Source organism: Phoenix dactylifera, chromosome 7, assembly GCF_051530095.1.
Source record: "Phoenix dactylifera cultivar Ajwa chromosome 7, Ajwa_hap1_PhDact_Kaust_v1.1, whole genome shotgun sequence".
NCBI classification, from domain to species: Eukaryota; Viridiplantae; Streptophyta; class Magnoliopsida; order Arecales; family Arecaceae; genus Phoenix; species Phoenix dactylifera.
The window spans coordinates 35,340,100-35,366,018 of NC_143196.1; the positions used below are offsets into that span (position 1 = coordinate 35,340,100).

Below are 25,919 nucleotides of genomic sequence, written 5' to 3' on the forward strand. Positions count from 1 at the left end.
CCCGAGCTATCAAGGTCGTATCTGAATGGCTGGTAGGTCTGGACTCCATTGCCAATACTGAGCGGACTCCGCAACAAACCTCGGCGACATCCTACGCTCGCCAAAGGTGCGAGCGTTCCGTGCCAACCAGATCTGGTGGGCGGTGCAAATCGCTCGGGTAGCCTCCTGACATGTCCGGGGGCTAGCCAGCCACTGACGAATCATCTGTAGAAACAATCTCCTCTCCCGCCAGACCTCCTCTGGGATCCCCGACTACTGCCATGTCTGCCTCGCCCAAAAGCAGCTGCTCCATGTGGCCATACATTGGTAGCCGTCGTATGAGACAGCTGTCACGAGCTGAGCCCATCAAAAGAAATCCATTCAAACAGCTTTTGGAACGGAGCTACTAACGGCTTCCGTCCCCCACATCCGCCGCCCTATAAGTACGCACTCCCCTTATCGGCTCCGTTATTCTTGACGACAACCAAGAGGAGAGAAATGGCGGGAGCCCTGGGATTCTCGCCGGCGGTGCCGTCCGCCGGAGTGTTGGTAGTGGCGGAGCAGTGGGAGGTGGAGTTCTCCCGGTTCTTCAACTTCCCGCGGCGGCCGTCCCTCCTGCCGCCCGGCCTTCGGCCCCTCCCCAAGGGCAAGCTCCGGTCCAACGGCACCTGGATCACCTCCGCCTCCCCCGCCCTCCTCCGCGTCCTCAAATCCCACGCCTCCGCCGCCCCCGTCCTCTCCGTCTCCGTCAACGGCAATGTCCACGTAGGTCTTCTCTCTTCCCTCCCGATCGAACTCCTTTTGCAGCTCAAATCCGTGGTGACCCTAGCTTACAATGGATTTCTCGCAGATTTCCCTCCGCTATTGTCGAGGGAGAGATCCATGCAAGCCTAGTAGACTTAATTAGTTGCATGCATAATTTCTGTTATTTTTCCCAAGATTTGCGGTGCTATTGATGGTATTTTTCTTTCTTCCTTGAGTTTTTGTCTCTTCTTGCGTCGCATTGCTGTTTATGTATTATTCTCAACATTCAGTTTGGTAGTTTCTTGAGTTTTCGTGTCATAGTTGCGTTTAGATTCATGGAAAGTTGGCCTTGTTTGCTTGATTTCTTCTGTTATCTCACGATAGCTAGACTCCAGCTCCAAGATTTTCTTGATTTTTTTTTTTTTTTGGAGAAAATATCAGGATCATTTTACGATTTTCTTGAATATTCATGAAACATCTAGCATTTTCCATCACCTGGGTGCTCGAAGCCGACAGGGTTCTTCAGATTACATGTTTGTTTATTCAAATCATTTTGTGAACTGCGTACAGAGATGGAGGGGGTTTTCTTTATTTTTCTCTGATCATCAACATGTTTGGATCCCACCCCCCCAAAACCCAACTTCCCCTTTTGTTACCTCCGGAAATTTTTGGCCTCATTCAAATTGCTCTGAAACTTCTGGGTTGTTAGACAACTTTATTAGTGCTTGGAGTTTCATGCATAAACTGAGCAAGCTGATCTTGGTTTTCTGCTCCAGGAGGAGCACTTTATCTCGAATCTGCACTTCTCATGGCCACAGGTGTCATGCGTTTCCCAGTGCCCGATCAGGGGGAGCAGGGTAGTGTTCCTAAGCTACAGGGATTGCTCCAGTCAGGCAAGTAGAGCTACCATCTCATTATGGTACAATGCTCATCGTTATAGCTCAATTCCTGTTGTATTGATCAGGAAATAGAAAAGTTCAATAACTCAATGTGTACAACGTTCATTAAAATTCTTTGAGTCATATGAAGGAAACCCGTGGAAAGTTAATAGCCTTCCGTTTTACATATTCTTTTTGACATCATTTGTAAATCTTGCAATTCCGTGTCAGTAAGTATGAGGCTCTTTCTATCCAGTTGTTTGTTGTTTGCTTTCCTGTTCTACATAATCAACCTATACTAAATAATGTGTCTCCATGCTTGCAACTCCCTCCAGTTTTCTAATGTATTTATATGACTGTTAACTTGTATAGCACTACTTGCGCTTTATGTTGATTATTCTGAATGTTTGGTCCTTATCTTGCACAACTATTGATGATAAAGAGCTCATCTTGTGAATTTGCAGATTCAGAAATTTGCGGTGCGGTTTCCTGCATGTTGTGATGCAGAAAAATTCTTAAATTTTGTGAAGGTAGACCATCCCATTTCTTTCTTACATGGGATTTCTGTTGCTTTACCCGCTCATTTTATTAATTCGATAATGATCATTCAATATGTGCTGTGATGTAAGCACACCACTGTTGCCCTTTTCCTGATGCTGTGGGCAGGAAGGTGACAATGAAATAGGGCCATCACGGTTGGCGTTGAGAACAGAGTGTGACATGCATGCTCAGCTAGTCATCATATTTGGAAACCTTGACCTAATGATACTTTTGTGATGACAGCACCTGAGGCATGCGCTTGGCATCAAAAAGAATGAGCAAGTTTGTCTATAATGTGTTCTTAATAAGCCTAGATTCTTTTTGTTAGCTGGATAGAGGTGCAATTACCTGTGTCTCTAACAGAAATGATTACTGATGAGTTTTTTTTTCTTCTTTTAATTAAGTAGCTGAAGATCATGCTAGTATGAAACTGTGAATAAGAATGCCTTTAAAGGTTTTCCTGCATTACTAAGAGTTCTAGAAAGCAATACTAGTTGACTATGGACATCCACACTTTTGAGGGGACTAAACACCCTGAAAGTATTTATGCCAAATTGAGCTCAGCATGACTAGAAGTATATTGCAATTTGGGGTTATTATCTCCGGGGAGTGTAGAAGAATGGACAGCATCATATGAAGTAATAGAGCATCTTTTCTGGTAGATCCCTTTTGTAAATTATTTTATTTCTTTATAAATCCAAAATTCCAGCTGGCTTTGCTAGTTTACATGCACTGCATGAAATTCTATAGTAGATATCAAGGAATTATTAATGGAGAGGTCACAGTTTTATGTATTTGAATTGTTTTTTTAATTATAGAAAACATATTGGAACATTAGAAAAAATAAAGAACACCATTTATTAGTGCAGTTGGTGGCTTTTTCCTTGTTTTTTTTTTTTTGCAAATTTAAAATTGTCGGAAGGAGATCTTTATGCACTATATAAGTACTGCAACAGCAGCCAGTTTTGTGAAGGTATAGGCATGTACCTACATTATTAATTATTCACGAGGACCTGGGATTGGTTCTTGTATAGGCATAACTGCGTGATGATGGGTTACCGAACAGTCCACTCAGCAGTTGGTGGTCTAAAGAACTGCATATAGAGTTCTAATACAATTACAGGTAGAAGTTGGTTTTGATGATCAGCTTTTCCATCGATCTTATCGCAGAACGCTTTGTTGCTTTGCTGTATGCGTACTGTAACAACCCAGGACCTCACCCAAAATGGCTAGCCGGAAGGTATTATTTGGGTTTCTTGATCCTGTATAAGTACCCAAAATCTACCCAGCGAATAACCGATGTGGGACTAAACACACACCCGCACGGATCTTCACATACTTCCCCCATTCAAGCCCTGACGTCCTCGTCAGGCTAAGGGTTCAAATCTATTCAAATCTAATCACTAACACCACGATTGGCCTGTGGTCAGCCCTAATGGATCCGTACTGCAGTGTCTCCTAGTCCACATAGGTTATGAGCCGTATCCGCTCTGATACCATTTGTAACAACCCGGGACCTCACCCAAAATGGCTAGCCGGAAGGTATTATTTGGGTTCCTTGATCTTGTATAAGTACCCAAGATCTACCCAGCATATAACCGATGTAGGACTAAACACACGCCCGCACGGATCCTCACACGTACCTTGTGAAATACTTTGCCATTTAGTCAACATCAGCGGGGCATTAATAAGACCAAAGTTTCCTTCATCTGTAACTAATGAAATTCTAAATGATGTAATAGGTCTAGTGTGCATTTCGTACGAACTGCAACCGCGTCAGCTTTCTTCATATGGTAATTATCATAATAAAGTGTTGCATCAGTATCCTAGCATCCCACTGATCTATAAAAAGAAACTACATTGTTGGGAATCCATTGATTAAATCTCCACTAGATTCGCCATCAAATTACTTAAGCTGATCTAGGTGTCTGTCATGCAATTTTAGGAATGCTCAAGGGACATAATGGATATCATGCCTCCAGGAAGTGATTTTGTGTGTGAGAATTCGTCTCCTTCTGAATTTATTGCTTCAAATGGTCTGCATTATAGGTGAGAATCTTTGCAATTATTTCTTATACTTAACAGCATATTTGGCTCAGGGAAGAAAACAAATCCTAAAACATCTGCCTGCATTTGTGGCATTGTATTTATAGGTTTGATGGGGAATCAAGCTTTGAAGAGCCTGTCATGACATGTGCTCCAGAAATGCCAGCTTTGAGCTATAATGAAGAGCAAACTGAGTGCTCTCTTCGGCCTGTGGTTGCTAACAACATTGATACCATTTTCTCAGGCTTACCTCCCAGCTTTACAGAGCTACTAACCAATTGCTCAACTGATACTGAAAAAGGTATGCCATTCGCATGAAATGTATTTATGCTAGTTCCAGTAAGAAGCATCTGCTTAAAAGCATTTATGATTAGTTTTTCTTCCATTTCTAACTGAATGATACTTTGTTGCATTTTGTCTTGCTTGGCCTTTATTGAGACAGTGCAAAAGCTGACAGCAAATACTGATCCTGCATCACAGAATGGGGTACTTATTTTCATTTACTTCCTATTTCAATTTCTTCAATGTAATATCTTTTTTTTCAAATTATTTGGTCTTTTCAATCAAGCAAGGCCTCTTAAAAGCATGTTCTAGTTTGATCTGAAAACTTTCTTTCAGGGATACCCGTTGGATCCGTCATCTCACGGTATTTCAATATTCATCCACTGATATGCTGGACGCATGAAAATCTTTATGGGACACACCAATTTAGTTATTCTAACCATGCTGTTGTTTCTTTCTAAAGGAATTGCTGATGCTGCCAAACAACCAAACTCAATGGAGGTGGAGGAAACTGATCTCAAGACTCAAATTGCGGTATTGCTGTTTGCTTTCTTTTTTATGTTGGTCCTTTCAGAATGATTGGCTGCCTAATTGTACTGTTGTATTTCTTTTATTTTCCTTTTTCCCCATGTTGGCTTCAGAAATACATGTCAGATGCTTCCTTTCATGGTATGGTTTTGCCTTGTCACTTTCTTTGGATCCTTTAATTTTTCCAGCACATAAATTTTATTGCCACGACTCAAGATAATACTCTTCCTACCTTGTTAATACATATATTACTAGCTGAATTTTGTAATTGATTGTAGTCTCACAAGCATTTTTTTTGGTTCTTGTTTGTGCTCTTACCAGAGATGCTGTTCAAACTAGAGAAAGTTATTGATGAATTGGGTGGTGATCTGGCACTGCAGGTGGCCAGCCCCTTGCATGACTGAAGGCCAGGCTTTTATCATTTTGGTCCTTTTTAGTTTTCCTAATGGTACCAGCTGCTTGAGGATGTGAAGTTCCTTATCTGTATAGAAACATTTTTTTTTTCTTTTGTAGAGCCACCATCTAACCAAAATGGAACTGCTGGTTGACGATATCAATACATGTTCATATATACAGACCGCTAGATATCGCGCTAGGCAGTATGGGTCCTTTTTGTTCTCCTTCAAAGAGATCAATGGATTATTGCCCTGTTCTACTTTTGCTCTCGTCATGTTCACCTCTGCAGAGTTCACAGTCACTTCTTTTCAGGAACAGTTTGTGGCCTTTTGTTGAATCAATTTTGGTGTCGATTCACATAATGAGGTATCACCTATTTGGCAGGGCAAATTTGAGCATACTACTGCCGCTCCAGGGAGAAGAGTGTCCTTCCAGGTATATGCATAACTTTTATTCTCTTGTTTTGAATGTGAGGATGGGCATTGGCAGAATGGTAAGGCTGCGCACATGCCCTTCTATGCTTTGAATGTATTTATTTTTTGAGAAAAAAGTTTTGATATATTTGTTGTGCAACTCCGTACCAGTGGTGCTTTGAATGTATTTTTTTGAGAGGAAATGTTGTAATGGTAGGAATCTTGGAATACCTTTTTTTGTTTTTGTTTTTAGCTTTGAATATATTTATTTTTGGAGAAAAAAGTTTTGATCTGTTTGTTGCTGTGGGACACCCCTGCATGTAGGGGGTGCAAATGGGTCGGGTTGACCCTAACCCGATCCGATTAAACTCGATCCGATCCGATTTAAAGGATCCGTGGGGCCGAGTTGGGTTCTAAAATTGGACCTATTTCATTATCGAGGCTGGGTCTGGATTTTCTGAATTCTGGCACGATCCGACTCGATTCATTTGAAATTTGGGTAATTTTGAGTTTTCAACCCTATGACTCATCCCGACCCTGTTAAACTATTTGGGCTCGCGGGCTGCAAGGGTGCAAGCCTAACATCTCAGTTGGGTGCTTAAGGTATGGCCCATTTGTGACTCCGAAGAGTTAAGTCTTAACTCTTAAGTGTTCGGTCTCTACTCTGTAGTCTCCACCATTTCGATTTTCCACTGAGATTCATCTTTTTGACTCTTCCCCTCTTCCGTCTCGCCATCTCGAGTCTCGATCCGTTTGGCTGTCCCAGGTCGGCAAATTTTCGTTGGCCATCACTCTCTCTCCCAGACGAAAGACCCCAGTCGTAGTAGATTTGCCAGTTCTCGTCCATCGCGAATCACAATCGATCGCACCCTTTGGTTTTGCAAAATTCTAGATCCGGCATCTCTTCGGCGTTCGATCGCACCCTTTGGTTTTGCAAAATTCTAGATGCATCTCTTCGGCGTTCGATCGCACCCTTTGGTTTTGCAAAATTCTAGATCCTGCATCTCTTCGGCGTTCAGCAACTTCAGCGTCCAGCAACTTTGGCGTACTTCGTTTCGACTCTTAAGGTACTTCCTTCTCTGAGACCCTACGATTGCATATTTACTATTTAGGGAGGGAGGGAGAGAGAGAGAGAGAGAGAGAGAAGGGATTGGCTCTAATTTTTTTATCATATCTTAAGGTGGCTTCGGTAGCTCTTTGAACTTTCTCGCTTTCTTCTTTATTTTCTCGATTTTTATCAGCGTGTGCGAATTGCCGGATCAACAGCAAATTAGAGTTCCAAGAATTGGATGCTTTGAGGCTTTCTCTAGAGCAGCATGGTTGTCTTTCTTGCTTCCGGAGCCACTATAGATGGAGGGGTTGCATTAAAAGACATGCAACAGGTGTCTTTTATGACAAAGCAAGCCTCTCATTTCAAAAACATTTATCTAACAGTGGCACTGTAAGTTCACCCTTTCTAGCTCTTTTTACCTGCCATAGTCAAGCCATCCTCTTGATGTTCGTGATCTAGCGTGCTCCTCTTTTCAGTCCTAATGATATAATTAATAATGATAGTTGAGGTATTTGACAACTGATTTTCAAGTTTCTTGCTAAGGGATCTGGAAAGAAAAAGGAAGAAAAAGCAAAATATAAATCTTTGAAACTAGTTGGTAAATATGAGGCACATATAGATATAGGAAGGAAAAAAAACCTATTTTGAAGATGAATGAATTTATTGTCTATTCAAACATTTTCTATAACTATGGAATACTATAGTTTTTAATTTATTGTGATGTAACTACCAAATGTTCTAGATGTGCTCACCGATAGCATTCTACAATAAGATTTTTATATTTCCTCCGGCTCTAATAAAATAGGATTTTTGTTTAATAATTATTCTTAAATGCTTCAAAAATTTTCAAGATGTAGTTGTTGAATAAACAGGCCCGACGAGAACCCGAATCAGAGTCAAATTTTTTGGGCAGATTCGTATTATTTATGAACTCAACCCAACTCGAATGACCCACTGAGTCGAAAATTGTAGCTGTGGATCTAATTTGACTCAATCTTTTATTGGGTTGGATCTGGATCCAAATTTAAGACCAGAACAAGTAATCAGATTGGGTTGGAGTCTCTCGGTACCCGATCCAATCCTACCCATTTGCACCTCTATCAGGAACACCTCTTTAAACTTTGAACGTACTTATTTTTCCGTTGAAGAAAGAAACTTTTGATATATTAGTTCCGTGACTCAGTTATTCAATCACTGATCAACATGTGTGTACATCGATTCAATAATAAATTCACCAGCGGCTGCATTCTTAATACATAGAAAAAAAATAGGACGCTTAAAACAAGCTGGCATTCTTCCTGACCTCCCCGTGGTTCCTCGTCCGTCCACAAATTGACCATCACCTACCTGCCCAGACTGCTTCGGCCCTGAGCATGGTCCAAAACTTCTCGTGTTGTCATTTATAAAATGAGCTGCACCGGTTCAAAATATAAAGGATTAAAGAAACTCAAACTCTGTAAACGTAAGGGATTTGTGTTCGATAATAATTTTTCATTTTTTTCCAAGTTCATATGTCAATTACCAGAACCATATGGCCCATTTTCTTAGCACTCTAGGAAAAGCCACCAGTCAATTTCATACACATTAAAATGTTCTGTCACATCCATCAGAATGAAGACTTGAACCCCGAAGAGGGATGCCAAGATTGTGGAGATCCACCATTAAACAAGGGGAAAATCTACTGCTTGTTGCTCTTACTTTCATACATACATTAAGAACTACATGCCTAAAAGAATTATATTAGTCAATTAGAGGACACGTTGCTCCTAAATGTACACAATGGCACTAATAGTAGCAATACACCCTTCAAAGTTCGTAAGGAGATTATTCTAGTGTCCTAATTCAATTTTTGAGGTACAAGGTTAATCAACAGAAAACATCAAGGTAGAATTTCATAAGTTACTAGCAAAAGAATCTTTAACTACACTGACCTTATGATATCACTCCATTGTTTGTTGCTATGTTTGCCGTATGTACAGCTCCTGCCTTACTATGAAGAAGCATCCAATACAACTTCCTGGACCCATTATGAACTGCTCATGAAAAGTCCCCACACGCTTACTAGCAACATCAAGTGATAGTTCTTGCATATTGGGCATTCCTTCGGCTTGCATCCCATTTCCACATATAAGAAAGTGGTTTCCAACGATGAAGGATCCTGACGCACGAATTGCAACCCCGTCTTCCCCATGCAGGCGACACTGAAGCTTCTCCACAACATGCACAAGTTTCTCTTGGGGCCGATCACCTGCTAATTTTCTCCTTATATCTGATAGAATTGCAAATATATCATTCTGTCCAACATACTGTTTTCCTGCGAAGCTGGTGAAACAAATATGTTATATTAGCAAACAGGTGCTGCAGCTCATTCAGTTACATCGACGCATCTGTGCACAATTTAATCAAGAATGCTAACAAAACACACGTTTCCTTAAGGTTATGGCTGGCTGCAAAGCCATATAAAATTCTTTTATATTTGAAGTAAACTCACATGACATTTTATACAACCATATCCATCAAGCTTTGTCCCAACTATTTGGAATTGGCTTTATTCGCCCCTACCGGTCAATCTTTCTTGTCAAGAAAGCATCTCATTTTGTCACCATAAAATTTCCCAAATCCTTCACAATTTCCATGAATATTATGATAGATGGGCTATTCCATCTTTTACATAAAAAATGGAAAAAGAGAACCACCCCTGTTATCTAGTTCTCCCCCCCTTCATTCAGAATTCTTTGTCAATCTCTCTTTAGTCCTTTCTTGCACATGATCGTTACCATCTGGATCAGTTTTCCACTACTTCCCAACTGGTGCATCTCCTACACCTCGAATATACTAGTTCCTCACTCGATTCTCCCTAATTTTGGAATGCATTAGTCAATGTTTTTATAGCTACCAAAATTAATCTTGCTTCCCTGGACCTCTACTGCCAACCAATATGAGATATATAATATTACATAACTGATTGCCATTATATATACTGCTTTATATGTAAAAATGTGTGTTGATTTATGTACGCAGGTATATGTGCCTGCATCAAAAATGCAATTACATAATAGATTGCATATCTTTATTTGTAAATATACTTAACATGTATTAAGAGCACCTAAACAGATTTGACACAAGAAAACAACGTTATCCCCAGCTAACTGAAATTCGTTGTGTTGTTGCCTAGGGACATCAACCAAACTAATTAGTCTTACAACTGACAATATCCATAATGTTGCTGCTGATGCTAGTATTTCTAAATTGGCAATGTACTAGCAAATATTTTACCAGAGGAAAGGGAGCCATGACTAGCATGTAGACACTACTTTGTTATGATGCCAAATCTAATCTGGACACTTGTGATTTACATTTACAATCTACAGTTCCTTTTAACCAAAAACACTATCTACTAGTAATAAAAGAAGAACAAAGACAATCCTTGTGTTAGATCATTTATGCATTTCTATTTTCTCATTTTTTTATATTCACTAGAAATGCCTCCTAGTTGTTTTCGGATGATCTCAAGTGTATATGGTAGCCTAGGTTCATTTGAATCAGAAGCACTATATTTAATTTAATCTCACTGAACATTTCTAATCCGATTAATGTTGCATTGGTTTTATGGATTAAGACACTCAATTTGAGAACCCTTATGACTAGCTCTCTGTCGAATGTCATCCCTTCTCGAGTAGTACGACATTCCTGGCCATGTGATGCAGGAGCCTGGGAATTAGGGCTGCACTGCATATATGTGATGGTTGGCCTTGAAGGATTTAGGCTTTTAAGAAGGATCTCGGGGTTTGCTTCCCAGCACCAGACTTCTGAAAAGATTGGAACTTATTGCAGTACTACAGAAAAGGGAGATAGAGGGTCTTCCTGTAACGGTTGTTGGGATTTAGGGTTTTGTGAATAGTGAGAAGGCTTATGAATGCTTCCTACGAGATCTGTAATCTGAAATCTGTGTTATGGATGCAGGTTTCTGCAATAACAAGCAGATATTTGGACAGTCCCATGAAGTTCTGAGCTTGTGTAGACAGGACACTAGAGGCACATATTACGTGAGAGAATATGGGCGGATGGACCCATTTCACCCCCCTCCCCACTCCCCCCACCCCACAACCCAAAAAGAAAAATAGAGAAGAACTAGAGAAGACATAAGATGCAGAGAGAGAGAGCAAAAGGGAGGCGAGAACAGCTAAACCTAGCCTTCTTTCTTTCAATCAAACTAATTCAAAACCCACACCCAAAAAGAGATTATTACAGCTTTATGATCTAGACATAAAGTGCTAACAACGTCAAATCTTTACTCTTAAACTAAATAAATCTAACCAATTACTTCAAACATAAGAAACACTGAAATACCTAAAAGCCTCTCATAAGCTACTACTAGTATCATGACATTCCCCTGCTATGGCATCATGGATTCTACAGTACCAAGAACAGTAACAGTGACTTGAAGCAAAAAAACTGTAAGTGGAACTACAACTCTTCCTGAAAGCATACCATAAATAGCACCTATGGTACCATGAATCATAATCCCTAATGCTAAAATAACCTCATATCACTGTCTCCAAACAGCATTAAAACCATGGTCGGCAGAACCGTCCCGAACCGCCTGGTTTGGGGCGTCCCGAGCCGTACCGACGGCGGACCGAAATGGTTCCGCCATCGAAACTGAGACCCCATCGCTGAAGGGAGAGAAGGAGAAGGAAAAAGAGGAAAAAAGAGAGTGGGGGAGTGAGGGAGAGGGCGAGGAAGGAAGAGAGGTCGGTCGGGGCCGGCTAGCAGAGACCAGGGAGCCTCCGCCTCCATGCAGAGGCTCTCCGATTTTCGCCGATAGGCCTCTCTCTTCCTTTCTCTCCCTCTCCCTCCCTCCTCGGCTTTCTCTCTTTTTCTCTCTCCCATTCTCCCTCTCCCTCGCCTCTACTGTGTCGGTATTGGGCCGGCACACCACGGTGCAGGGCCGTACCGACCCGTGCCGCCGGGCAACCGGTACGGAGCCTCGTACCGGCACAACAGACGTTGATTAAAACCTTCACTAAGAATGTGGTCTTGCTGGGTTCCATGAAAATATGGAACTTCATATTAAAATTAGAGATCCGATGGGCACAGATCCCATGTCTGACTCAAGTAATGTACCCAAAGAATGGTCCTGCATCTCATGGAAACCTTGGACAAAAGAGTGTCTGAACTTAAACCTAAAAGGCTGTTTCTGAGTAGGACAACCTTGCAGGTCATGGAATTCAAACTTATGTAACCCAGGAGAGACGACCAAAGGTTCATTTTGACCTAGAAATAGTCATTGATTAAATTGGAAGAAGGCAAATTTTGATGTAGGAAACTTCGTCAATCCTCAAGACAGATAAAAAAAAATAGCCAAAGAATCATATCAGGATGTAATCCTCAAAATTACTAACATAAAGCTACAAATGTCTAGTACTACAAACAGTGATTTGCAATACTTTTGTGTGCAGGTTGACCTTGTCACCTTAGAAGTCTGATATTTGATCTACATAATGGTTTATTCTTCCTTAAGAAAAACAACAGGAACATACCCACTTAATGGATCATATCTTGATCCATAAATCTGACTCCATATGATGAGATCACAAGTAGACTATGGGTAAGATTCTGCTAATGCAAGTTTATTTTGATAACTTGCAAAGGAGGATTAGATCTCAAAGATATTTTGGGGTGAGTTCCCCCCCCACCAAAAAAAAAAAAAAAAAAAAAACAAACAACAAATACACACCCAAAGAGGGAGGGGGGGGGGGGGGGGAGTGAGAGAGAGAGAGAGTTGAGCCAAAATAGTTCAGCAAGCAGTTGGCCCAAATTCTTCTGATGCAAAATTAAAGAAAAATCCACATGGCTGATCGTGGTCATGTCTATATTGCCTGCAATCCAAAAATCATATGCTTTAGAAGTCTCTTGCTATGCATCAAATAGATGTAAAACAGAAAATTTTAATGGTAGGATACCATGTTTTGATTTGATCTATAGCTTACAGCATCCAAATTAGTTAAATTTTCGTTTGTATATGATTTAACATGTCTTGATCAATATCAACAGTTCTTGGAATCTTAAAATACATGGCCTGCAATGTACTTAGTTATTATATTGTTACATTCGTTTTGTCTTCAATTGATGCATAGGTAAGAGACATCCAAAGCACACAATATTCTGTTTCTTGGTAATATGGACATCATAAATTATGATCAACAATGTGGAATTTCACTTTTAAAGGGCTATTGTTGATTTTGCACTGGAAATAATAGGTGGCCAAGCACTTTCAGAAATACTTTAGCTTTACTCTATGTATTATGCATGTAGAATGTACATATGCTTTCAAGGCATACCTGGTGCTACTTCTAGTATAAGCAATTAAAATAGCTTTTGGCTTATGCTTAATTGAAGCATCCGAGGGGAGGCAAAAATGGATTATCCAAACTAAAATTAATCCATCTCATCATGGACCAAATCCAGACCATCAAAATTTAATCTTGCAGATTGTATCTGATTCCTTAACCTAGAGCAAAATTACAACTAAAATTGATTTATATCTATCAGAATTAGAAATCTATCAAAATTGGAAATCTATAATATCAAATCCTATTATAACCAAATTGGCCTAAAAAGTGCTTTTGCATTGTGTGTTAAACAAACAATATTAACCAGCAAAGTGTTTGCCATTAAATCATATCACGAAATGCTTCATGAAGAACCCTTTGTAAAGGTAGGAGCCAGACATGCCCACATTGGAATACTGAAATAACAGTGGAAATCCCAAACCACAGCTTGAAATCTTGAAAAAGCATTACAGTGAAGCAAAGTACCTGAAAGTTGAACTTTCATTATAGAATAATTTAGTATGATGCCAAAGCCCATCAGCTCGATCAAAAAGCAAGTAATAGTGTACAGTCAGCATCTGTCATGAAACACAGCCCATGCATCAAAATTTGCAACCAAAGCAGTGAAGATGAAATACTTTCCGAGTTGCATCACAAGGTTTGACGTATAAAATAAAAAAAAAGAACTCACTCAAAGAACTACTGTTGTCATCTATGTATATTACATAGATGCACATACAGCGCATTTTAGCAGGCCTGGCATGTTGAAAACACAACCCAGCACCTCGTCACAGAAACCAAAATTTTGCCATCATCTTATATCTTACAAACAGGTAACTAGAGAGATTACTATTTGAAGGTTACCAGATGCTCACATCTGCTATTTCCTTTAACCTCTGTGTTGGATCAAAAACACTTCGAACATATTCTGCCAAGTCCACATTGGTGTTCTCATATTTCCTAATAAATGGATGCGATAGAAGCTGCAGAAATAAAGCATCAACAGATTTAAGTACCAGAATGTGAAGAAGGAAAACAAAACAGAAGTTAGAAATACAGTAACCTGGACACATAATTTTCTTGCAATGTAGTTGAACATCTAAAATACTCACAATCATAAGAGTCACAAACTCACAATACTTCAGCCCAATTCATGTCAGCTCACCTCCATTGATTTAACTCCTCAATACACATCACGCATGACAGCATGCCTCACACTAAGAGATGAGCTTTCGTGGTAAACTGACACGCTCATCTTGCAGAATTGCAGGTCCAATCTTCAAGTAGGGTTCCAGGATTGGTTAAAATTCAGGAGTCCAACTAGAATTTTAGGCCAAAATAAAATTGAACTTGGATCTAATAACAGATTACATTATCTCAAGTTTGGGAAATAGTATATCTCAAGTCATTGAACACTAATTAATACTCAGACTTAAAGGGATTAGTTTCCTTTCTTACCTTGCACCTTTGATTTCTGACAATATCATTCTGCGGCTTCTGCCATTGGGGCCTGACTAATATATTGGCAAAGACCAAAACACTCATTCCTTTCTTTCATCAAAAGCCAATAAAAATGCACACACATCTGCTGCATGATTTAGCCTAACATTCTCAATAAGAGCGGTGACTGGATAACTGGGTTAACTAGCAAGACATACCAAAGCAAGTTTGGATTTTGGGCAGGTGGTGTAGAGGGATTAAACTTCAAATGATTCAAAGCACTCTGCTAGGCCGACGAGAGGTCGGCCTCTCTTGGGCTGGAAGGCCTCCAGTCTGCTTGTGGGCTTCAAGCCCGCTACCGACATCGCCTCCTGCATTGCCACATCCACTCGCTCAGGCCCACTGGCCTGGTCTACAGTGACCATCATTTGGGCTCGGCCCGCTCCTGTTGGCGGATGGTAGCTGCTATCCGACCACCAGCCACGGGCCACCGATAAGGGCAGCATTCCGATCGTCTTCTTGCCGGAAGCAGAAAATGCAATGCTCTTTAGCCAACGAAAATGTCTCAACGTTGTAGTCTAGCTTTCCTCGGGTCTTGAGATCTCGAGCCACCCATTCCGCCCCAAGCTTCGCACGATTATCGCCGTCGACTCTCAGGCCTATCTCAAGGCTTCGACGCGATCCTCCGACAGTTCCATCACTCTGGTGAAACACCTTTGAAGCGTCTTGAGTTCCTCATCGGTGATCCAGTGACTCGTCCAAGCAGGTTACTAGGGACACCCTTGAACCACGTTGGACCAAGTCTGACTCATTTCATCCTATCCCCAGTTCATCCGATCCTCACCGCCGGGAGCCTCTTTTATCGTCTTCAACTTTTGGCCACTCATGAATCCTAGCCAACACTCGTTTGATGAAATAACCCAGACACAGCACAATCCTCAAAGCACTCGCGACTCAGAGCGCGATTCCTTTTGCAAAACTATTAGGATTCGTCCTTTTGACAATTTACACTATGATCCAATTCTTCACAATAATGACCATGAACAAATTATTCTTATCATTGTTTCCATTGGTGGTTCTCCTTATAGTTCTAAAAACAATAAGCTTGTTTCACTGAAGTATTTTCTACAATATAATGCAAAATACATGCTATACAATTGAATAAAGATATCATATTTTTCACACAAGCAAGGAATTGGTGAATTATGTCTATATATAACTGAGAATTCACAACGGACACAAGTCCAAATCAGTTACTAGTCCATAGCAACTTTAGAATAGAGACCGAAGCATTCAAACATGAAACTGTAGCCTATCCTACTAATTCCCTGATACTACTACACGTACTAATCAAAGTGTGATACCCATCCTATTATAACATCACTTAATAGGACATTACATCACCTATCAATCTGCACAATGATACCCATCCTATTATAACATCGCTTAAAAAGGACATGCATCACCCATCAATCTGCACAGATGGAATCACTTCAATGAAGAAATGCAATTTCAGAAATTAAAACAAGGGCACAAAGCATATACTTTTCTCACCTGCTCAGCTGTTGGCCTTGCATCAGCATCTTTCTGCAGGCAAGCCTCAACAAATGAGCAGAACTCTGGTGAGTATGAGTCCTCCGGAGGTGTAGGTGATAGGTCATACAAGATCTGCCATGACACGCAGGTAGGCATGGAAATGATCAACAGAGTAAAATGGAAAATAAATATTATTGATATTCAAAAAGCATGAGATCATCTATCCACTCAATAATGTTAACACTCAAGGTGCAACTGTTGTTGTTCATGAAACCATCTTCATTGTAATTTAACAATTAAATTAGGAAACCATTAAACGTAGTGTCATTTGTGAGCAATTCTATGTTCTCTCTCTAAAGCTGCTTAGAGAGAGAGAGAGATACTAGGGTTCTGTACCTAACTGAAAGGGAATATATTTTATAAATCCTCTAGATATATTTTGACATCCTACAACCATGTACTGATGTGTAGTCTTAAGTGTTTATACACTACATAAGATTATCACCTGCACTCATACATGTTCAAGATGCAAGTTCAAATATGCATTCACACTCATACATACATCAAGTTATTATACATGTACAACGCATATTATTTCGGGCAAGCATTTCTATAAAGCATGTATACTTACCTGTTAAAATTCCGTTCAACATTTTGGGATATGCCACTTACCGGATGGTATTTATGGCATTCAGTGGCATGATGATCCTGGTCATTACTAAAGAGGAAGAATATCATACAAGGGCTGATAAATCTTCATGCTGTTGCCATAGAAATAGGACAAATAGAAAAATGCTATGATACCTGTAGAAAGCATTCACACTTTACATGAAGAATAAAGTGAAATCGCAACAAAGGGAAAAATATCTCGGATGGTTGGACAAAGAAATGAAGGGGAAAAAATGCATGCAACCAAAACTTGAATTGGCCAAGAACGACGAGTTTCTCGACTCATATCGAGAATGCTACGAAGTTATGGCATAAGAGGACATCGAGATGGAAAGAATTAGTGATAGGTGCAGGTGTGGATTATTTAATGGCATAAAGTTTTAAAAAAAGAAATCTACTTAATGAAGCCAAATGTGACATTTCAACTAATGATCTCTACTCGTTGAAGCAGCACTATTTAGGCATCATCCTAATTGTAGTAACATATTAGACAAGTAGCAACAACAGTCATTATGTATGTGTTGTATTCATACATAAGCCATTGTATAATGGTCATAAGAGCTATTATTTGAACTTTTCACTGTTGACCTAGTTCAAATAAATATTCTTAGCCTAAGTCTGTATGCTGATTTCAAAAATATTGTATAATCTAAAAAATGACCTACTCAAAACTCGATGTTATCGTCTTTCATCCCATTATAACAGCCAAGATAAATTATTTTAGTTAAAATATCTTTTCAGATGGAAATAGGTTTGAAGCTGGACTATGAAAATGCGGCAATGCCTAGCTAAAAAGTAACTTGATGGGCTTATAACCTTGTTCCACCCTGAAAAATTATATATATGCTATAACAAAAAAAGAAAATGTGATTACTCAAATGAAAGCAAAGGTGGTGGTAGAAATGGAGAATTTTATAATAAAAAAATAAAAATTTGCACTAAAGCATGATGGGAACAAGATATGTCCAGTGCTTGACATAATGAGCACATATCCCATTGTATTCTAGATGTTCTGCTAGCTTGGAACCAACTGCTGTTCTTCTTATTTACAGTTATTTCTTGTATGCATTCTGTCCATCATGAGGCTTGGGCTCTCAACAAGCACACACATGAGATCATTTTCCGATCCTGCCAGGAAGGTCTGTAACATTGATCTACAAAATTAGGATTCATTCAGAAAGGACTATAGAGCACTGGCAAAGCTTGTTTAGAGGAGCACCAGTTTATTTTAGAGCTTAAAACAAGGAAATTAACCATTGGCCTTTGCTCACTGTCTAAACTGTCTCACAGTTGGCTGCATTATTTAATGAACATCAAAATGTATTAGCAGTTTTCTAAGAAAGTCTAATTGCATGCTATCCTTCTGCAATTCTCAAGATTCAAGATATTTTCTGAGCTCCTACAAGGCTCCTCAAGCCTGGTGCATATGTTTCTAGCACATTCTCCTTCAAGGACAAGTTTATTGGGACATGATCCTCGCTGGTGATGACATCATGATTGCCATCTAAAATTGTACCTCCAACATTAGTTCGACCTCCAACATTAGTTTGAAAGGAAAGACCTTAACTCCCTCCACAACTTAAAACTTGGGCTTGCCTTCCTCACAAGGTATTTGTTATTGCAGTATAAACACACTTTCATTTTAATTATTCATGCTTGCTTAGTTGACAGTGACACTGACATCGTGGATGAATTAATGGAGCTTCATTTGAAGCTTTGTCCGACAAATTGCGAACCACAACTAAATCCTAGTTGGTATCACTAGCTCATAGATGATCTAATCTATATGGCTAGCTCCACGCAAACAATTGCACCCGCCACACTATACGTGGGCCAGTTTATTATTTCTCTGCATTTTCTTCATTCAATAACCATATTGCACATTCTTTAATATATTACAGGGGCTTTTAGTCTTTTGCTCTTCTATTTTGATTGTATCCAAAGCATTGAATATCATTCATGCTAATTGAGTTGATGATTGTACTAAAGAGGATCAAGTGATGATAACCAAAAGGACAATCCAAGGGGATGTCCACGACCCAATATCATACTGTTCTAGGGGTTACTAAGTATAGGTCTTGTTTAAATGGAAGGTTCAATGTACATCAGAAGTGTTGGTTCTTGATTTTAAATTGATGATGTTCTAAGTCATGCTTAGATATAAGATCCACATAGGGTTCATATTATTGATTCTTGATTTTATTATAGTTCAGGTTTTAAGTAGTAATGAACCTTGAGTCACAAGTTGTACCATCTCTAAATTATGGGGGCCTACAACTTAAATAAGAGGGCTTCATATATGCTTCGTCATTTCAGTAAGGGCCCTAACTCATAAATAGAGGATGAAGTGATGGCAAGCTTGCATAAAAGCAGACCCGTAAGAGGGCAAACAGGATTTAAATGTTTTCTCAGGCAAAGGAGCTGAATAACAAAACTACGCGAAATCAGTTACAACCTGTCAAGTGGAGGCTGGAAAAATCAAAATAGACAACCAATAAACACTCCAATAGAGAGGAAAAGAGGAACTACTACTAGGGGAAGCAGTTAACTGGAATAATATGAACATATGAAATCATGGCGGTCTGACTGCTAACAATTCATGATTTCTTCAAGCTAAGTGCCACAAATTGACCAAGATGCTTAATTGTTAAGTTGAAATCCAACATCCATCAATGAATCACTAAAGCGAACTCCTCACTACATCAGGTACAGAAGTCTTGTTATGTGCTGAGTTTTCGTAACAGATTCTCAAATTGTTTGATTCTAGACATGGGTCATATAATACTACAATTAAACCATAGAGATGAACAGCAAATGACGCAGTCTTAGATAATTGATTGCCTGCTTCTACTAAAAGTACACAAAGATCTTTGCTTATATGTTATTTGGAGAACAAGTTGAAAAGATGCAATATTTTTTGGACTCCACCAAATAGGTATATGGCAGATAGATGCAACGCAGAATGGCAACCAAAAAGATGACTACCAATCATACGACTTAAAAAAAAAAAAGAACTAGTAGTACCTATCATGTTCTCAAACTTAAGCTTTTTCAAAAAACTATAAGATTTTCCTTGGATTCAAAATCCACCAATATAACTATTCATAATAGATTGTTGATGACACCTATTTGACTATTCAAAAAGTGGTGACAGTTGTATTGCTTTAATATAAGAAACTATTACTTCAAATGAATCAGAATAGCAAATGTAGTTCAGAATGAAGGCATGATTGAGAAAAATAAAAACGAAGAAAATAAAAAACAATAAGAAATTTTACCAAACACTATTTTACCTGCAACATAAGATTGGCAGGTCCTTCGTTTGCTGTATATGGAAATTTTCCTGTGCCGCATTCAAATATGGCTAATCCAAGGCTCCAAATGTCAGCTGGGTATGAGTAGTTCTCATTTCGAATTCTCTCAGGTGACATGTAAGTAACAGTACCAACGAAGGTAGCACACTGTCAGAAAATATGGAGAGATGTTACAAATATATACCCTTAAGTTCCACGTCGAATAGAAGTCAGTTGCAAAAAAGCAACCCTTTAAGAATCAAAGGCTTGGAAAGTGATCATATTAGAAGAAATAAACTCAGTGATTACTAGTATTGTACGAGAGATAACAGACCATCGCCATTGAATTCTCTAAGCCTGCACTTATTCCAAAATCAGTAATTTTCGGCTCCCCCTTGAGATTTATGAGCAAATTTGCAGGCTTTATATCTCTGTGCACTAGATGTCTTGTCCCATGCAAGTAGCTCAACCCCTTGAAAGTTAAAACATCTAACTGATCATACAGATAAATAAATAGGGCACAACATAAACTAATAATAAGCAATTATGGAAACAGCAAATACAAAAAAGAAATAATCTTACTCGCAGCAATTTTTGAACCATATGTGAAAGAACTGGCTCTGGTATACATTTCTTCACCCTCAAAACATCTGCAAGTGAACCCCCATCCATGTATTCCAGGGCAATACTAATTTGTCCTGAGTCAGGGGAATAAAATGCTCCATGGAATTCAACTAAACCCGGATAGCAAGATGCCTCACATAGTGTCCTTATCTCATTAAGAAGTTGTTGCCTTTTCTCCTTTAAGGGGTAAGAAAATATGCATAACTAACCAATATGTTGCATTCATCATAACTTTGAACTTCTCTAAGTACTAAATATGGGTGACTAAATGTAACATCCAGCTTTAGATGTCTACACATGCAACAAAATCTCTAAAAGAATGAACAGATTTTTTAAATTGAATGTGCATGATTAATTGCATGTATGCTTATACCGAACGATACTGAAAAAGAAAAGACCAAAAATAACAGTATGGTGTCCGCTATGATCACAAGCAAGCATGTGCATACGCACACATATCTTCGGGCGCGGGGGGCGGGGGGGGGGGGGGGGGGGGGGTGCGGCGGAGTAAGAAAGAGAGAGAGAGATGATATGCAAACAATTCACCTTGCATTGAGAAGATTCAAGAGCCAATAAATGACACAGTTGATGCAGATGAAAAGGTTCTAGAGGCAATGTTGGTTCCTTATTTTTCAAGTAGGGTTTGCACATGGAGACACACTATATTAAAGCTTAGCATTATCAAGCAGATGAGCAAGGAATTTTGATGCATTAGCCCCCCTTCTTGACACAATTCCAAAACAGTCCCATTTTCTTATGGAAAGGCATCCATTCTCTGATTTTTTTTGTGAAAGGAAAAAAAGCCTCTGTCAATGAAATAAACATTGAATTTTGTTGATCTCTTCCATTTAAATGGTTATTTTAACCTAAAACCCTTCCAATCTAAAATGGACCCTTCTAACTTTTAATGGTAGTACTTTCATTTTCACTTAAACCGTGTCCCTGCTATAGTATACAATTTAGTTCATGAGAACTGTGAATCAGCAACCATATGATGTACGTCATGGGAGGCTTCTGGATCTAATCCACAGCTTGTTATATGATCATGGCTTAACTACCAGATCATTTACATTAAAATTAGTTATAGTTATTTAAAAGAATGATTGCAAGGCAGCTAATTTTTAGTTAGATGAGAGGTGTTGATTTCTCTTGTTGACCAAAAGTTAGAGGCCCAATGTCTCTCTTTTCTTAATAAAAAGGGGGACTGTTTGGGGATCGGGTTGAAAAACGAGGATTACTGTGCAGCAAAAGGAAGTTCTCATGAGCAAAAAGTTAATCTGCTACATTTTATGGCAATAACTAAAATTTGATCAAAGGTATCTTAAAAGAACTTCTAGGAGTGAAGATGAACTTCTGCAGACATATCAGGGATTTGACTGCTCCTCACTACAGGTTTCAACTTTGGGTAGTTCAAGATATTTGGCTTGTATATGACATGTATAAGACTGAAGTCCTGATGGAGGTAGTTGGTCTTTAATGATTGTTTAGGAAATAAAGAGCTACATGTGAGACCAACTTAAGTGATTCAATATTAGAAACCATGGATGCAGTTTTAAGCTGGCGCAAATATGGAAAGAAACAGGAGCAAAATTTTAAACCTTCTCAAATACGTTTATCTTCTTCAGGGCCAAAATTCGGTGAATGGGTACATATATTGCTCTCTGAACTACACTGCTTGCTCCACAACCTATGGCTCCAAAAATATGCATATCACGAGAAGCACATCGATACATCTTTTCTCCTTCCACTTCATCCACTATTCCTGCAGTACGCTTTTGCAGACCTAGTTCATTAATATTGTACACTCCACATGATCTGCTCAACAAGTTGACTGTTCCACCTTCTGATACCTTCAGAACACCAAAAGTAATTTGTTTCTTTCTTATCAAAAGTAATAAGCTGTGATTTAGATGGTAATATGTATGGCACACAATGAGCACGTTTCTGGAAAAACTGAAGCATACTGACTTATATTTAAAAGAGATATCTATTAGTGTCAACGAGCACATGATAACATGGATATATTACACATCTTAGTAAATGTAGATAGAATAATGTTAGAAGCTTGTATTGCCAAAAAAAATTTTAAAAAAAAAAGTTGAGCAAAATTCCCTATCCATGTTTAGCATAAAGAATAACAAAAGAACTTAGTTTTTTTCGGAAGGAAAATCCACCAAATGAGGCTACCTTTGTAAGAGGAAATGGTGCGCCAATCAGTTTTGTGTCATCTATTTACAAGTGTATTACCTAGTAGTGCAAATTCTATAGTCAAAAAGGAAAAAAGATAAATAAATTAAAAATCAAATTAAAATAATTGACCTTAATCTTAAAGCAAGGAAACCTCGTTTTTTCCATTTTTACTGAATTGGTCGGAGCGTAGACGAGCGAGCAGAGCCCAGGAAAGTTTGCCTTATTTCTCTAGCAAGCATTGTAGATGATTAAAATCTCATAAGAAATCCCACACACATGCATTGCGCACTTAAAAACTTGCATGCACACATGCATACATGAGAGACTATACTTCCTCTCTTTATGGGACAAAGATTAAAGTTTCCACTGTAACACTGGGGGAATAAATTCTAAGCAAGAAGACAATGCCCTATCCAGTATGTTGGCGACATAAGCTTGGCAAAGCATTACTTGGTTTTGTTTCTCGATGTCAACGTAGAGCAATTTTCTAGAAATTTGATTTTTGTACTGAAATACTTAACCATATATGAGTCACAAGGATCCAATGGCATCCCACTCAAGGGCCCTTTTTCTGAATCAAATAAGGGCTCTAATCTCTTTTTCAGCTCCTCCAGGCCAGCCATAATGACTTATTATCACTCCAGTCTCAGCTCATAATCAAACGCAGAATGCCGATAATCCCTAGGAGAAGAACACGGGTAAGTATACACTGCAACTTAATCAAAATTTCACATTGTCAGAGTTAGAGCGATAATAAGAAAGTGGCCATAACCATTACTAGACACAATAATTAAAATGGAAATTTCAGTAGGATTGATTATTGTTCTACAATCAAATCACAAATCAAACAAAATCACCGTCACCACAAAATATTGGTAAGTTTTCACAAATCAATATTCATTAACCATCATCAAAATTCGAGATTCTGCGTAAGCGGGTCAAAACCAATGATCAGAAAAGCTGTAGAAATTGGAGGGAACTAATTAAATGGGCTTGAGATTTTAAAGCACTAATAAGGAAAAGCAAAAAAGTATGTACACTAATCTGAAACAAAATTGTTATTGCTTCAAATTCTCTGCTCGTTTTGTCCCACTAAAATGCAATGGACTCGCTACTCTCCACTTTAGCGACTATTCACATAGAGGGGATTTGAGAACTGTCGAATTTCCTAAAAGCCTTTTTTCTTGAAGCACATCTAGTACGGAAAAATAGTCAATAATTTGCACTGGCCAAGATTAGACAAAAAACAAACAAGAAATAAGGAAATCCACCATAACCATTCTTCCTTTCTAATATCTCAAATTCCTAGAAAGGCTAGAATGCTTCTATTCTTTTCTTCTTTTTTTTTAACTACTCGGAAGTTTTCATCGCAATGTCCAAATTCTTAAAAACAAAAGAAAAAAGAAAAACAGAAACCCATAAATCACTGAACTCATTATTTTATGTTCTCAGTACATAACAAACGGAAACGGGGGACGGAATCAAGGATACAATCGGCAACCAATTTCCCATCAAAACAGATAATTTTAGTACGAGATCACACCTATGAGTGAAAAAGAATTCAAGAATTGAAAAAAAAGAGAAAAAATCGATAGAAAGCAAACTTTTAGGGGAAGAAGGACGCCGTTCTAAATAGTGCTTACCGATAGAAAGCGGAGAAAGGAAGTCCAAAGATTAACAATGGATTTGATCGAATTGAGATCATGCTCCGATTCCGCTGGCAGCCTCCGCGCTCGTATTTTTAACCCCTTCTCTTATTTCTTTTTTTAATAAAGAAATCTTTACCTCGTTTCATGTTTTAAATCACCGGATATTGAAGCGCTTGGCCACGTGTCGGTCGCCCCTCCCGAAATGGACCGCCGAGCGCCTGCCACGATTACCGCCAATGCGTGGTATCGCATCTCCCGTTCGCGTGCGCGCGAAGATCCGCGCTACCTGCGGCTCCGGCATCAAGAGTCATGCCCTCAGGCGAGAGAGCGCACGCAGAAATAGGCGTGCTCGGACTTCTCCGGAGGAGTCGCCGCGGCCACACTGGTTTGACACATGGAAGCAACACGCGGCTCTTAAAGCTCGAAAGTGGAAAATTGCCGAGCATTGCTTTAAACGGAACCCAACCTTTTCTTTTTGTTCCTCTCACTCCTTTCAAATAGAACATTAATTGGGTGGGAAAAGATCATGCATTTTGGTGATAATTGGAACCAAATCCGCTGGCCCAAGTCAAATTCTTTGGTTTCGGTCTGACTATAGCTTTAGAGAATAAGCAATCCCAGCCAGATCCTTCATGTTCAGAGATAACTGTAAGGTTATAATCCTGCCAACGAGCCCGAGAAGCAGATCTGCATAACATGTATGCAAGTATCTTACCAAGAAGGAAGGAGATTACAAAGTGACAAATAAATATTTTCTTATGAACGGAAGAGTCATGGAGGTATTTTGAAATCAACGTATACTGTTTGAGAGGAAAGAGCGGGTATTTTGAAATCAACGTATACAATATGCAACTGCCATTTGTGATCTCTCTATCTCCATGCATTGAGATGCCACTGTGATATATATTAACCTTGCTAATGTTGGGACATAGATTTCGAAACGGAAGCTTCAAGGTAGAGTTCCCCAACCATCCATCTTCCTTGCTAGTACCAGATTCGAAGCTGACACAGTTTCCAAATTGCATGTAGGTCCTTACCAATGGCTTGGATAAGTTTCAGGAGCAAAATGTGTCCCTACTAATTGACTGTATGTTGGATCTGTCGTGCGAACTTTTTTTTTTTGGTTGCATCCATAGATGTACTCGATGCATGGATAAGAAGCCAGGTGCCAGCATGAATGATAGATGAGAAATATGCTTTGGTCGGGCGTTTCTGCATCTTATGCCTCGTGGACACCACACTTTCAACCCAATCCAACCATTGAAGTACTTGTTTCTATTAATCATCCCTTGCTAGTTTGTGTTACCAGCTGGAACGTGATCCTGT

The 25,919-nt window shown here is 39.2% G+C and overlaps 2 protein-coding genes across 17 annotated transcripts; one reads left to right on the plus strand and one right to left on the minus strand.

The window, feature by feature from the left end:
• The first annotated feature begins 435 nt into the window (after nucleotides 1–435).
• On the plus strand, nucleotides 436–5,652 carry LOC103703844 (poor homologous synapsis 1). Of its 4 annotated transcripts, none has more exons than XM_008786861.5 (10): nucleotides 436–744; nucleotides 1,500–1,616; nucleotides 2,066–2,131; nucleotides 4,087–4,190; nucleotides 4,295–4,488; nucleotides 4,630–4,673; nucleotides 4,806–4,833; nucleotides 4,933–5,003; nucleotides 5,111–5,138; nucleotides 5,319–5,652. In XM_008786861.5, the coding sequence occupies exons 1-10, from the start codon at nucleotides 478–480 to the stop codon at nucleotides 5,399–5,401; spliced, it is 1,002 nt and encodes a 333-aa protein (XP_008785083.1). In that variant the 5' UTR covers nucleotides 436–477; the 3' UTR covers nucleotides 5,402–5,652. The 4 variants fall into 4 exon arrangements, with proteins under 4 accessions (XP_008785083.1, XP_088558105.1, XP_038982951.1 ...); XM_088701979.1 differs by having other exon boundaries at nucleotides 1,542–1,616; XM_039127023.2 differs by lacking the exon at nucleotides 1,500–1,616.
• Nucleotides 5,653–7,991: 2,339 nt separating this feature from the next.
• Nucleotides 7,992–24,977, minus strand: MKK3 (mitogen-activated protein kinase kinase 3). Of its 13 annotated transcripts, none has more exons than XM_008786752.6 (11): nucleotides 24,588–24,977; nucleotides 23,466–23,625; nucleotides 22,353–22,604; nucleotides 20,713–20,931; nucleotides 20,465–20,602; nucleotides 20,131–20,298; nucleotides 16,187–16,300; nucleotides 14,068–14,175; nucleotides 13,679–13,770; nucleotides 8,789–9,179; nucleotides 7,992–8,269 (listed from the first exon to the last, which is right to left on the minus strand). In XM_008786752.6, the coding sequence occupies exons 2-10, from the start codon at nucleotides 23,565–23,567 to the stop codon at nucleotides 8,816–8,818; spliced, it is 1,557 nt and encodes a 518-aa protein (XP_008784974.3). In that variant the 5' UTR covers nucleotides 23,568–23,625; nucleotides 24,588–24,977; the 3' UTR covers nucleotides 7,992–8,269; nucleotides 8,789–8,815. The 13 variants fall into 13 exon arrangements, 11 of the variants coding, with proteins under 11 accessions (XP_008784974.3, XP_008784973.3, XP_088558101.2 ...); XM_008786751.6 differs by having other exon boundaries at nucleotides 16,178–16,300; nucleotides 24,588–24,727; XM_088701975.2 differs by having other exon boundaries at nucleotides 23,074–23,625; nucleotides 24,588–24,715.
• Nucleotides 24,978–25,919: the final 942 nt, after the last annotated feature.